Below are 15,688 nucleotides of genomic sequence, written 5' to 3'. Positions count from 1 at the left end.
ACGCGACGAAAAAGATTTTCATTTAGAAAAAGACAATGATTACTTTCGTTTTAAACGTCAATTCCAAAGGCAATACTATGGACGAGTGGGATAAGTTTTTTTAAGCTCGCGAACGAAACACGTATCCTGCGTTCCCTTCGTAAAGACAGGATTAGGGATTCGTTTGGAACTGGAGAGGTACGCTCGTTGCTCGGCTTGAATCGGCTGAAAAACCGAGGGAACCAGAAGCGTTCTCTCTTTGGACCAATTATCTTCTTATCACCCTTTTACACTTTCGCTTTGGCGGACCTACTCAGCCAACATTGAACTCCCCGCAACCCCCCGGGCAAGAATTTACTTCCTCTTTTCTTCACCCTCTTTCTTCCTCCTTTCTCCGTATGAAGCTCGACAGAAATTTCTCTCGCATTCAATTTTAGCCGCAAGGGTGAAGCCTAAGTGCCATATTCCGTATTTTCCCTCTCTCTCTCTCTCTCTCTCTTCTCATTCGTCGTTCGCTATAACGTTCTATATCCCTCGTCTTTCATAGAGCCATTCGCGCAAAGAGTAAAAATAAAAGAATAAACGGAACGATGGGAATCGAAAAGAGGGAGAGACTATTCGAAATTTGACAACGCAGAAGGTTATAAATCCGCAATAAAACTAGCTCTCTCGTAGGGCTTTTTTCTCTCACTCCTTAGAAAAGTTTCCCCTTGGCGTGCATCTGTTCTCACCACCCACGCGCGTACTTTGATTCATCGACGATCCGCGCCGCAGGGAAACATAAATATGACATTTTCAGGCAGCAAAGGGACGCCGATGATCGCGATACGTGCAACGGAAGTGGCTCGTACGCAGCCGTCTCTCGTGTCACGGGCGGCCATCCATACATTTTCGAATGGATGGAGGGTAGGGGGTAGCCAGAATAAAATACAATTTCGATTATGAACGGTCCCTTGAAAAACGACGTTATCTTCGTAATCATTTTGGCGCTTTATCGTGCGCATTCGAAAGCACCCGGCTTTATTCTACCTGCCTGTCGTAACAATGCAAAATGCATTTGTTTTCCTTTTTTTTTCTTTTTTTTTCTTTTTTTTTCTTTTTTTTTTTTTGTTATGTGTCTTTTTAAGAGAGTATTATATTTTATGACAAAAACGGTAATGAGATTTTTCATCGGCAAAACACAATCGAATTCTATCTCTTCCCATCGTTTCATCTCGTCGACGGAAAGCTCGTTTTGCATAACGTAAAATCCAACACACGCGCGTCGGCGGGATTATCAACGAAATCATTTCAAAACCTGGTTTTCGTCCAAAGTTAACTTGGGTTAGGTTGGTTACATTCGACTAAAAAATATCTTTTTCCAGGTTGCCGCGGTCGACGAAATAATATTACGATCGATATAATGAATGCATATGTGTACGTACGTACGTACGTATGTACGTATACCTCCGTTTCTCGAAAATATGGGCTAAATATACGATCGAAACTAGCAGTCAATGCGAATCGATTTAATTAAATGGCCAACTATTCGTTGCACCATTAATCGACGAAAATATCGACGTGTAATAAAAGAAAACAGAAAATAGGAAAAACATTGTTTCGCGCCTTGTTTGTTTAACAAAGTATGATTTGTACGAACGTATTATGCCAATCCATGTTAATTGTAACTTATCGCGCATTTCGTAAGATAGGTTGAAACTTTTAATTAAACTTTTTCCCTTAACATATCACGCGCCTTTTTTTTATCTGTCATGAATGGAGAAACCGATGACAAAATAAAAATCATTCGATATTCGTGAACAACGAAGCTAAACAACGTTGAAAAACGAATTTCGTTTCCCGTCATACCACTACCACGCGTTTCGTTTAATCGTGTAATTCGAGTCATTCATCGCCAAACATTCATTTCGATAAAACGTTCATAATTAGATATCGAAATTCCATCAACGTTCGATTTCATGATCTACCTAATGGAGTTTTTGCAGGACGGGTATGCGTATCTATATATATATATACCATCATAGTGCTATGTACATTTATAAACGATGGTAATAAATTTGTGAGAGAAAACAGAACGATTATGAAATCGATTGGATGAAAGATAAACCGTGTGATCGATCAAAAATGGTGATCGAGATGTTAATCGTATCGTTCCATTGGACGATTAGACTAATCAGATTGCTTGTTAAATCGGGGGGAGGGTAGAAAATCGTTAACTATTTCTAAATCGAAACTAGTAATCGACAAGAGAGAGATCGGATCATGTACGCGCATCATTGACGATGACGATGACGACGACGACGACGACGACGAGAATTAGCATATTATGTATCGTTAGTATTCTCCTAACTGTATACATAATTGGCAACATTTTAAAAGCTATGACGGGGATACGAGGATCCGTGCCAATTTTCTCAACCGAGTCGTTAATGAACCGCACCAAGTATATATGCTAGTAGTCGAACTAGAAATGCTAATGCGACCAACTAATTGTTTCGAAACCGGTGTCGGAGTTGAAAATCTGCCGGTTTCCATACCACCCACCCTCACTCTCTCTCTCTCTCTCTCTTTCTCTCTCCGAACATCCCTTGCATCCTCCATGGCGATTTCATTTTGGTTGGTGTCAGTACTGGTGATGTTGCTGTTGCTGGTGCTGGTGCTGTTGCGAGTCCGTTTCAACCCCTTTCTCTCTTCTCCCGACACTACGATCCATCACATGCAACGGCATTTACTCGCACCCAGACAGAAAGAGAAAGAGAAAGAGAAAGAGATGAAACAGGGCTCGTGAAAGGCGAATTGCTATTACGGTTCGCTGGAAAGTTGAAAATAATAAATTGTCTCCATTAGTACGGTCGGTTGTGTCGACTGTTCGTTCGTCCACCTTTAACTCGTGAGTTCGTCCGTCACATTTATTTTCTCTCTTTCTCTATCTATCTATCTATCTTTTATTCTCCATAAATGTTTCTTTCTCGATAAACCATCGAATAGAAAAGAATAAAATCATCATAAAACAATCATAAGAAATGAAGATGGAACCATATTAACGAATTGGTACGTAAAACCAACGAGCTCAGGGAGATGTATTAATTACAATTCGTACCATTCCATAAGTCAAAAAATTGGAACCATAAAAAGTTTACTATTTAGAGCTTTAACATTAAGCATAAGAAAAGTTTCATACAGAAAATAAGAGAAAAATAGAGACTCTTTTAAAAAATAATAAGTATTCCATGAGTCTCATACACATGGTATTTAATGAGTTTAAAATTGACAAAGATTGTATAAAGAATCCGAATCAACAAGATAAAAAATACGTTAAGTTTCCGTATATTAAACCTTTAGCAAGTAAAAAGAAAAAAGACGATGAACTTTAGAGATTAAGGTAATATGTAAAAAATTATATTGTATAAACCGCATGTATCGTAATAAGAAATGTATAAGAAAATAAAATTTCCAGTTGCTGAAGAAGTCCCAATAAAGGGACGAAACGTCCAACTTATCAAAATTAAGTTCTACTTCTTTTTTTGATGTCTAAATTCCCTATGATACCTTCTTATTAAGAATAAAAAACGTTCATTCGCATAGCCATGATAAAAAAAGAGAGAAAAAGAGAAAGAGAGAGGAACGATCTCGTATTCCGGACACTTGCGGCAGTTTGGAGGAGACCTCTCGCGAAGTAGCTCTCGTCTTCGGAAACTCGAACATCGACGTATTCTCCTATGTGGGGGAATAGAGGGAAAAACGAAGATAGCTTAGAAGAACCCACTCGAAGGTACAAAGAAGTCTTCTTCTTCTTCTTCTTATTCTTCTTCTTCTCGAGAGAAAGTCGCGAGGTCTCTACGACTCTTTGAAATAATCTCGCGAGTTCTCGTAAAGATGACACACACACACACACATACACATACATATAGAAAGACACAAGTAAGTATATACATAAGATACCTATTTTGATATACCATTGATATACATGTAGGAAAGAAAATGGCATCTTTTTCTTGGAAATCGCGATGATACGTCGTAGAAGTAACAGAGAAATCTCTCCCCTGCGGTACAAAGCAAGTTCGCATGCAATTTTCAGTATCGGGGAATGAGATTACATGCTAGCTACGATTTATATGCCCTTGCCTTTTGCTTTCGTATTAACGTGACAAACCTCGAAAGCAAAAGCTTTCCATAGCTGCGGAAGCAAAGATAAATGCATTAGAACGATTCCAAATGCGCTACGACGACGACGTACCGTGCTAGAGATAAGTGCATTAAACGGATTTCGTTTTCGAAGAAGAGACAGAGAGAGAGAGGAGGAGGAGGGGGGGGGGGATGGGGATGGTAGAAGACGACGATGACGTGCCACTTTGTTAATCGAGTTCCGTCCGACTACGCGCGATTTTACGACGCGGTTTCGAAATATTCGCTTATATATCAAACCTACTATAGAAACTTGTCTCCGTATCGACGCGGAAAAACCGTTCCATTTCGTTTTTAGAAACTTCAATAGATACTAACAAAATGAAATTCTAAAGTTCATCCAATAACGGCGTATAACGAAATTCCTTTTCCCTGTAGTCGTCGGCCCCCATTGAACGATACACAACAGTTTCGACTTCGAATACCTTGGAAATCTACACATCTACGCAAGTAAATACGTTATATACGATGAAATCAAATTAGTTGAGTTTCTGGAAATATCGCGTGCCGTCTCGCAAGATACCAACGTACCCGCATCTACGCGAATTAAGATCGAACATTCATTTTCTATGAATGCGAATTAGGATCGCGTTTCCCTTTTGCACTAAACTTTACTTCATTCCACGTCGATGTATACACACGTATATATATAGTTTCCTTTGCATCATCTCACCCATTCCCATTTTCCCTTATTCGACGCGTAACGATTTCGTTCACTCATCTTTCCTGCATCCTTGTTCTCATTTTCGTCTACTTTACTCTTAAAGAGCCAGCGTGCGTACCCACCTCGCCCACCCACCTTCCATTTCAAAACTTTAATCTTTGATAAATTCTAAATCTAACGATGAAATGAAATTGTACGCAATTAACGGAATAATCCGTCGAATTCGCGTTCGTTATGATATTCCTTTTGAATCCGTTATTACGTTGTTCAGAAAAAAAAATGGCAAGTTTTCTAAACGATCGAATTTACGTTACGTCCGAATCTTATACGATTTAACTCGCAAAAAAGTCCTCTTTATGGATTTAACAATTCGATAAGGTTCATGAGAGTTGGTCAAAAATAAAAGTAGGAGGTACTTTATACGATATCTCTATATTCTTTGTGTGTGCGGGAAACAGAAAACAAACAAAAAATGAAATAACGCGGAACAGTTTAATCGGCGAGTAGTTACGGGTACCCTCGATAAATGTAGTAACTATCAGATAGAGTGAAATCGAACGCAGTTGTACATACGTTCATGAAAGCTATTCGGAGCTTTTAACCATCGAAATTTTTTTGCCGTGGGGATTTAACAACAACAAAATTCGGAAGAAGAAAAAAGGAAAATTATTTTCTCTCTTTGATCTCTCCTGCATGGTTACAACACGATGCTCTCTGCATTTGAATGTTTTTCATTTGTACCCCTTTTTTTTATCTCTATCTACGAATACATCTACTACTCCAAATAACGATTTATCGAATACATCTCTACTTACGTATTTATTAACTCATCGCGAATATATATATAAAAAATTTACGTTGTCAAAGTTACGTCAAAAGTTTGAACATTTTGTAGAATAGTTTGTAAAATAGCGTATACCTAATTAATAACATTACGAGTATATATAATACGTTACGCAGATTTGTTAAAATCAGATCTCTTTTACATTATCTCGTACACGCTAGAGTTTTTCGACAAAATTACGTTGAAACTTTTTAGACGAATGAGTCAACATTTTATTCATCAGTAAGAACGAATAGAAAAGAAGAAATCTAATTCAAGAAATGATTTTCCTATAGGAGAAATTAGTCTTGTTCTTAAGTTATAACAAGTCTTTCTCTCTCTCTTTCTCACTTTTTAATTTTGATTATATGGGGGAAATTCTGCAAGGAAATTCTCGTATCCTCTCCTTAAGAGAAAAGTAGCGAAATTTCGCAATCGCGAGTATCCATTGGATTAACGTAGAATATCTACTTGGAGGATTGCATCCATTCATAAGGATCCCTTAGTTAAGGAATACACGCAAATCGATTAACCTAAGCACACCGTCCCCGAGGAGCTAAGAGTAAAATAGCCACGTGGTGCTTTGCAATAGCCGCTCATTAAGAGAATTGGCGGGAGACGCCAAATTGCTACGAGTTACGTCACCAGGGAAATAGGATTAACAATCCTTACAACATTTCTTACACTGAATAAAGTATTTTGAATAAATACTACGATTTTGCTGCTATCTCCAAGAGAAATAATAGTCGAGGAGTGGTAAAACAAAAAGAGTTTCCATTGGTAATTTTCATAGTTCCGTCAGTTAGAAGAGGAAGTAGAAGAAGAAAAGTCATTGCAACACCTTAGAATCGTTTTCTCTTTGAACGAGTAGAGGGTAGTTACCAAACTGTAGAGGAACATCCACGGAAGAGAGAATAAAACGAGTGCAGGACCGCCGAACTAATCAGACTCGACCAATCCGAGTCGTTTCCCAGAGGAGCTTTCCTCCCCCCAGCGGACAGGATAATTTAAACTTTTCGTAGTGTTGCGATGCGTCGCGATACTCTCTCTCTCTCTCCCTCGTATTTTGGTCAGTGCACTAAACAGAATTAGATATGAGCGACAGATTCGGACGTTCAAGATTTCCACCGCTGCGTACGTACCTACATATATATTCCTATATTCCTCCTGTTTCTGCAATTTCCATTTTCGTTTCTCTGTTTTCTACGCTGCTGAATCCCAACGGACTGCTTGTCCGCGCATTTTCACTGAAAACTCATGCGACTCGTCGAAAAATGAAGCGCCACGCCGCTACGAATCCTACTCGCTCAAATGAGATATAATTTCAACTTTTATAATGTTCGTATAATACGTATGTATGTTCCCTACGAATGTAGGTTCGTTACGAACTGTGAATTAGCAACGAGCTAGTATATATATATATATATATATATATATATATTTATGCATTTACATATACCTGTGTTTTCATTACTCTCGTCCTCATAAATCTATTCACGCTCGTACGAGTGTACCGATCTAACGGATTTTATCGTGTCTTTCGAGAAAATGCATACGTACACACATGCCTTCGCGAATATTTGAATTTATATTTGAATGTTATCTGTCTACCATCTAACGAAGAGAAACACTACGAGCGATAACATAATTTTCCTTTGGGCATGTGGAATTGGTTAGCCTAAAGGAAGTCCGAGCTGTCGACGATGTCTCCCCATGCATCGATCGTCGAACCAAGTCCAACAATAAATACTCCTGCATCGAGTTTTCGGTATATGCGGTAGACCATTCACCCTAGTCGGGATTCTCCTTGGTACACTAAATAACAAATCCTAAGCTTTCCATCAGTTTCTTCTTTTTTTCTTTACCAACATTTTCGATCAAATTTTCTTAATAAGTAAACTTGCAGTGAGATCTCGGAGTCAGTATTTGTTTGGAAAAAGATGTCATAACAAATAATTGTTTAACAAAATTGCGAATAGTAGCGATCAATAAGAGGATTCGCGTTTCGATAAAAATATTGTCATGGTCTAAAGTGTGCGTGAACTAACATCCTTATTTCATCTTATTTACATTAATTTCTCCAGTATATATTATAATTAATGGCACAGCTTTGATATTTCGAATTAATCGGTATTTTCACTTGCTTTCATTCCTTTTCTCGTAACGTTTGATAAACATAGTCCTAATATAGTGGAAATGAACGAACTTCAACGATGATAATTAACGTAATACACGCATACGTTCGTCCGCACCCCGAGGTAATTAAACATCGCCGAAACGTTAACTATATGCACTTTATTCATGTACGAAGTGCACTCTCCGTAGAACGTTTCAAAATCCCTTTGATGAAAATGAAAACTACTTGAATGAAGAAGATACCAACCTTCATCGAATATTTCGAGGTGACCCATTCCCCGAGGAAATCTTCTTTTTATCGTAAATCGAGCAAAGTAAAAAAGCGAAAAGAAATATTAACTAAAAATGATGTTGATTCGTTGACGAAATCATTTTTCCTCGACAAATTGTATTTTATTTTTAATTTTTAATAAGTCGATATCCTAGGGCCCATGCCCTATTTAAGTATTTGGCATGGAGGCATTCGTCTCACACTACTTTCCATAATTGATTATTTTTTATTTTCTATAATATCGATACTTCAATAAAACAAAAAATGTGTAGAAATTAATTGAAACAATAGTAAATTTACGACACAATAGGAAATAACGAAAAAATTCACGATATGAATAGAAACATGGGGTAACATACGCGTATCATTGAGTTACTCTCTTTCTATTGTATTCTCTGTACTATACATGTGAAACGTACAATTCTACTATATGTATATAGGTATGCACATATAGTATATATATTTATACGTAGATACATACATTTATTTTCATTGGAAATGTATATTTCGGTACGATTCCCTTTTATTCATTGAAACTATCGATACTATACGTGCAAAAATCTTTGCTCTCTCTCTCTCTCTCTTTCTCATTGTTAAACCAACACGAATTTTATTTTATTTATATTTATTTCCTTGATTATATATGGCGTTTCATTAAATAACGATATAGATAGGTATCAATTGAGGATGTTTCTCTTTTTCGTTGAAACTAAAAAGAAAAATAGAGTAGAGAAAGACTGTTAAATATTCTAAGGGAATAAGTTTTGATAAAGGTTGTCGCAAGCACGCTTTATCAACTAGTTCGTAAAGTATTATACAAGTCGCGCTATGGATGGCAATAACACGTTCCGAGATACTCCCTTATGATGTGACGTGCTAGGAAACCAGACTCTACCGTCAATATTATTCTTTAAAGAGCGCACGAGTAATGATCACACTCGGGTACGCGCGTATATCGTAGAAATAATAGAGAACGAATAGTAGAAGAGAGTTTTGCAAAAGTACAACGCTTATACGGAACCTCTGAATGTCGATGGTAATAGTAGTAGCAATAGCGGTAGTAGTATGCTGCACGTAAACCGTGCATTTTGAAGACTCGAAAATCGAACTGGTTGACTTAATCTCTCGAGATGGAGTACGTGACTTTAGAGTATCACTTGAAATTTATAATTAAAGATCGACGTTGTGTGGAAAATAGAACTTTGTTTTGAAAATACTGACGTTCGCGGTGTAAGCGCGTTATGAAAGACTCGTTCAAACTTAAGGGCATTTTAAGAAGTTCTTGGCTAAATAAGCGGTTAACTAATTGTTAGCCCATGATAAACGCCTAAGTAAACGGAATTATACGTTGAAGTTGTGACAACATAAAGAGAGAGAGAGAGAGAGAGAAAAAGTATCATCATAAATAAGAGATTGAATACTTAAAAAGGGTCGAATTTTGAGAAAAAAAAATTGACGAAAGGAGGGACGCTTAATAGAAAGGTCGGATTGATGAAACAAGAAAATTTGTCGTTTTGGTAGCTATCGCAAAGCTCGTTTCAAATTCAAAGCGACGTTAAAGAGAACTTTCGCGCGAACTTTTCCGATAGTCCACGCGGAGCTAGTACAAATATTTGCAAAGAGTTTTACCCTGGCGAAGTAAAACGTTCGGGAGAGAGATGTTTGGCGCGTGCCAAATTTCGCTTTGCGTTTTTCCCGCTGCGGTTAACCCGAATACTTCTTTCAACGATTAATCATTACGATAACGTAATTAATTAACGTAAAATCATCGTTCATTGATATATAATTAAACGAATCTATCTAATCTTAATTTATCTATTTAAACATTTCTATGTGTGAACTTTCATTTATTCTTCCTCGATTGTATGAAACCGTTGTAAAAGTGTAACGAAATAAAAAGATCATCCATTTTGAAATAGAATCCAATGATTTCTGGCTTTACGCGGTGCTATAACACGAGCAGTTTTAAAATACAAGGATCGTTCTTGAATCGAATAAAAGCTTTCGTCGTTCGTTGCCCAGTGAGTTCAGTCGCAGCAACGCGAATACGGTTTATCGTTTGATACGGCCTAACGCGCACAAAGAGAAATTCCATCGTATACGTGATGATACGTAGGTGTGTATGTACGTTGACGTGTCGTTTTACACAAACGGAAAAAGATTTGGAAGGTACACTTAGGTGCATTAAAACAATCGGCTTTGATTCGCACACGCGTGTATACGCGCATAGATAGAATTTTGTAAAAGCATGGAACGTATTTCGGCGTGCGGTGACGTTGCGCGGGCTGCCATGCGGCCACAGGGTCTCCGATGGGTATAGCAAAGGGATCATGGTGGGGAGGGAAACTCGGAAGGGACTGTTTTTACTAGCCGGCATCAAATTGTGATGCATGAATGGCTTAAAAGGCCGCAGCCCACATTACGGTCGAGCGTGCATCGCGGAAATTTAGATATTCGTCAACTGCCAACTGCCAGCAGTTGGCGCGTTTTGCTCCCGTTCGTTGATGCATCGAATCGTGGGACCGGGGCTGGCGAACCAACTAAAAGCACCCATCCCACCACCACCACCACCACCACCGTGGAACGCCATTCGCGTTCATTGCTGCTAACTCGAACGAGCCAACAATTTATTAGTCGCATAATTGTGCTTTAACATCTTCGTTTCGTCGTATTTCCAGATAAATTAACGACGCCGGACTCGTTTGCCCGTTATCCGTCCAACTAGGCTTTATAAAATGGTCTCGTTAATCGACGAAAAGCGTTGTTTCGACTGGGCCACAGTTTATACACACAGGCCTACACCAATTATACTAATGATTCGTTGAAACCCGTTGGATATCCAATCGAGGATATTATTCGCATCATCAACATCGAATGTAATTTCAATGGTTCCGTGTCAATAGGAGGCTTCTGTATCCAATGCGACCTCAGTTATGCGAGCGTATAAATAATTAAACAACGTTTCCAACTACCTCGTCGGTTGATATTTACGAGAATCAGGATTTATATAGAGATATGAGCAAAAGCATTAAGTATTATGTATCTTTATCCGTTCATATTCATTCTATATTGGTTTCGCTTTGTTAATTATCTATCATATCGTTGGTTGCTTGGTTGATTTGTTGGTTAGTTGCTCGGTGACAAATACATTTCTACGAAAATATCTGATGTTTAATAATAAAAGTTTAATTAAAGCAAATATTGCAACCTCCTACGCGATGGAAGGAACGAAGAAAAACTCGTCAATATTTTTCAATCCATTCGAGAAATGGAATTCTCAAATATTTTCACGGCGCGTCAAAACGTAACTTTAATGGAGAATTTAGATTTCCCTTTACACTTACCGGTTCTTGGAGAATCCGTGGTGCCCGCGCGTTGTCTAAGACCTACAACAAAAATAACATAGTTTGAGAACGTTGATGGCGTAGATATTATGGATGAAAGAAAAATATCTGTTGAAAAATAAAAGTACGAGGATCGTCGTCGTCGTCGTCGCCTTCGACGCATCTCAACGGCATCCACGATGTTTCGCGTCCAACGAAACTTCTAAATCAATTTCGTCGTAGGAAACAGAAGTGCAATCAAAACTTTCAAATTCTACGGGCGAGTTACGGAGTTTCCCTGCCCAAAAGGTTTCGTACGTCTTGCAATTCTACCCCTTTTCCTGCTATCTCTCGTAAAGACAAAATTAATCTTACAAAATGTTTATGAATTAATCGAGAAACCCAATGGCAACTATAATAATTTACAATCAACCACCACTAATTTTCACGAGAAATATAGCATGGAAAGTAAGTACTTCGAAAATATTTAAATCGATGCAATTTTACGAAATGGGAATGTATAAAAAGGGAAATAGAAAACAACGTCTGTAAATGGTCAACGGTAAAGGATAAATTACGGAAGAAAAAGAACAAAAAATTCGCTAGAGTAATTAGTTTTTTTACGATTTTGAGATGAAGAGGAAAGTAAAATACGCTTTAAGAGAGATTACAAAAACATATTTCCCATCTATGATCGTGGACGGCAAAGTTAAGTTATTTACGATCTTTTATCGAAATAAACCAAGTCTATCTCATTTCCAGTTTTACTTCTTTTTTTTTTTTGTACCATTCTTGTTCGCGGTGCTAATGTAACTTCCCCATTTTGAACTTTAACCAGGAAAACTAGGAGGTCTTTTTTCTTGTAGAAAGTCGCACGTTGATTTCGTGACCGTTCGCTGACCAAATCAAATTATATAGAAAAATCGGACGTGACTCTTCCACCGCGAAACGAATAGGAGAAACGACGAATTGAATAAAGAAAGAAAGAAAGAAAGAAGAAGAAGAAGAAGAAGAAGAAGAAGAAGAAGAAGAAGAAGAAGAAGAAAAGAAGAAGAAGAAGAAATAAGAAATCGACGATAAAGGTAGGAAACGAGGCTATTTCAATCCTCCTACGTTCTTCCTTTGCGTCGATTCAAACGGCACGTCAACTTTGAGAAACTTTCGCTTCAGTTGCTTGACTTTTTCAAAGTTCCATAGAAAGTAGTAGGTACTTCTAGCCGATTCAACGATTCGTAACTCGGTGGTACTCACCTTGTAGAAAATTACTCTTACGACCTCCGAGCCAATTTGTTTAACGAACACGATCTTTCTCGTCTCTCAACGAAGCTTACTCGCGTTACTTTGAATTCTCGGATTAACGCGAGTTTACTATTTCGACGACTTTTATACTTAGAATTAAATATATTTAATCAGCATGTTTCTATACGCGCGGACTAAAGTTTATTCGACTTTGGATGTAATAGAAAACTTCATCGACCTGGAATCCAATGGAAAAAGGAAAGGGACCCTTGCTTGAGTACTAAGAGACGAATAATGGTGGGTTGCGTCAGAGTCGATAGCAACAACTATTCGTATACGTAAATATATCTGTTGGCAGGTTCATTATGCTTGCATGATAATGCGACAGTTATATATATGTATATATATAGAGAACGTCTGACTCGTAGGAAACTAGGGGAACGAGAAAGATAACAGCGACGCGAGTAGACACTTCCTACTTTGAGAACCGATAAGAGATACTCTTACGAGCCTAACTTAAACTCACCTTTGGCCTGCGACGAAGGATTCTTCGGGAAACGTTCTTGGTTACTCTCGATCGAGTTCAATTCACCGTCGCGAAATGAAGTTTCTTAATGGTAAAACGTATAAACCTATGTACATATATACGATATGTGTACATGGTTGGTTCGATAGTAGTTTCGGCAAACGCATCTAAGATATTTATTTGTTTATTCGATCGTCTCTCGATATAATAAGATCGTTGGAAAGTTGTGAGCTTAAAGGTAATATCATAAATGCAAGAAACTTCTTCATAGGTCGATGTTTCGAGGCGACCGTTTTCACGTACGAAAAGTCGATCGTTGAAAATAATTTAGTGGAACGACTTCGACGATAAAACAATAACGATCTCTTCCTATCCATGGAAAGGTTACCGGCTCGTGTCGGAAAATTGGACGGCGATGAGCGTTGCTGATTCAAGGGGAAACAAAAAAAAAAAATATCGAAATCGATCTTACGCCACGATACGCTCATTTTGTTTTTTTTTTTTGTAATTTTTATTTTTTTTTTTTTTTTATTTTCTCGATAATATTTATCGGCGGGAAATACGAGAGAGGGAGAGGTGAACCCATGCAAGCAACAAAAAATGAAGAGAGAGAGAGAGAAAGGAAAAAAAGCTAAATAATAAAAGAGGAACCCGTTTAAAACAAATAAAAAAAAAAAAAAGGAAAAATGGACCGGTAACTGCGCGGTGGCAACTGTGAAATACCGAATCGAAGTGACGCGTATATATTTCCCCCTCGGCCCCTTCAGCCCCTCGCGTTTTCGGTTGCGCTGCCATTGTGCGTTGAATGCGCGAAAATGGAGCAGCACAGTTACAACGGTAACCCCCGAGTAATTGCGACGCGATGGATATAATTAACTACAGATCGTAACGGTAATAGCTATCGCATGATTTATGGGAAACAGAATGTTAATGAGTATCGCGAAGGTACTCACTCGTTTATTACGGTACTATAACGCTACCGCGTATGTATGTATGTTTGTATGTATGTAGTAGACGACAGTAGTGAACGCTCGTGCTTTAGATGAAAAAAAAAAAAAAAAAAAAAAAAAAAAAAGAAAAAAAAAAGGAAAATTGCTCAGGCGCGTTATAATACGCGAATTCGAGGGGGCACTTCGACGACAAACGAACGGTGACAACGGTGCATCGTGCAGGTGGCTCGTTAAAATTTCACGCGGGTGAATGTTAACCGATCGAAGTGACGAGGCGAATTACGAAAACATAATAAGCATCGAGTGTCGTTCAAATCGCATACACGTTTGACGTGATTCTCTTTACTCGTCGATGTTTCATCGAAATCATTTTCTTTTTTCCCTTTGCCTATTCCAAAAAGTATAACTTGGGTATGCTGAACTATAACTGATAGACAAGTAGTACCGGTACTCTGTCTTCTTTTCATCTATTCAAAATTATTCTCTATATATGGTATATATTATTCTGTATTATAATAGATATATGTATATATGATATATTTTTATTGAAAATATTTATGATAATAGAAAAGAGAGAACAAATGATACGCGAATAAAAATACTCGAAAAATGATATTTCAAAAAATGATTCATTCCAAATCATTTATAAAGATTATGATTGAGAATGACAATACGAATGAGAATCTTTTATCAAGAAAATAAGAATAAACGCGTTTTAAATCGATCATCTAAATGTAAATATAAATTTAATTACCAATTAATTGAGTCGAAAATGAATAAGCCAATGTTCAATGTGAAAATATTTTGTTTCTAAAGAAAATCAAGGAAACGGTCAATTGTTCGAGCATAAAATTTGTTAACCAGATGAATCTACGAATTTTATAATCGCGATCAAATAAATCGATTCCCGTGAGGTCATTAAACACACGAACAAACGTAATAGAAATGAAATAGAAAAAGGAATGTTATAGTTGAAAATAAAGAAAATCGTATTGTTCGAAAGTATTTCTCAACGGAAAAATATATCGTTCGTCGGTGTCCGCGGAAGTGTATATTAACAAAAAAACAAGGTAGAAAATTTCATTTCCGGTGTCCATTATATGTCATGAACGCATACGTGCGTATCTATCATACTGCAACGAAAAATATTTATTAGTCGTATGGCTCAGCAACGGCACCAGTTATGAGAACGTCGCTCAAACATCGTGCACATCTCTCGGATGAAATGTAAATCGTAGTAAAAACGAGCAAGCAATCTGCTAGAAAAACGGAAGACGTGAATATACTTTTCTTTCTCTCTTTTTTTACAATTTCCTTCTTTCTTTTTTAATATATAGATATTGATATAAAAAACAAAACAAAAAAAAACGAAAAAAAGAAAAGCAGTTGAACAAGCGGGACGTCACTTTTATGGTAGCATTCTTTGTCTTTTCATTTTTTCTAATTTAAATAATGACAGTTACGTTACGAGTAATCCTCTTCCTATTTCCTCTTTTATTTTTCTTTGTTTTTGTTGCACTCGTGGCATCTATCGAAAAAAAAAAAAAAAAAAAAAAAAATACGAAACGAAACGAACGGGACGCGGGAGATCG

At 37.4% G+C, this 15,688-nt stretch overlaps 1 protein-coding gene across 6 annotated transcripts in view; it reads right to left on the bottom strand.

Moving 5' to 3' along the window:
* LOC106788244 (roundabout homolog 2) overlaps positions 1–15,688 on the bottom strand; it is a 208,369-nt gene that overhangs the window by 140,520 nt on the left and 52,161 nt on the right. For all 6 annotated transcript variants that reach the window (XM_014751341.1, XM_014751344.1, XM_014751343.1 and 3 more), the window contains one exon: positions 11,403–11,444. In XM_014751341.1, coding sequence (XP_014606827.1) covers positions 11,403–11,444 — 42 coding nt within the window. The remainder of the gene's footprint in view (positions 1–11,402; positions 11,445–15,688) is intronic.

The sequence above is a fragment of the Polistes canadensis genome, unplaced genomic scaffold, assembly GCF_001313835.1.
Source record: "Polistes canadensis isolate GaletaPanama2010 unplaced genomic scaffold, ASM131383v1 scaffold_130, whole genome shotgun sequence".
NCBI lineage: Eukaryota > Metazoa > Arthropoda > Insecta > Hymenoptera > Vespidae > Polistes > Polistes canadensis.
Note: the sequence above shows the minus strand (reverse complement) of the source record. Positions and strands in the feature narration are given on the sequence as shown.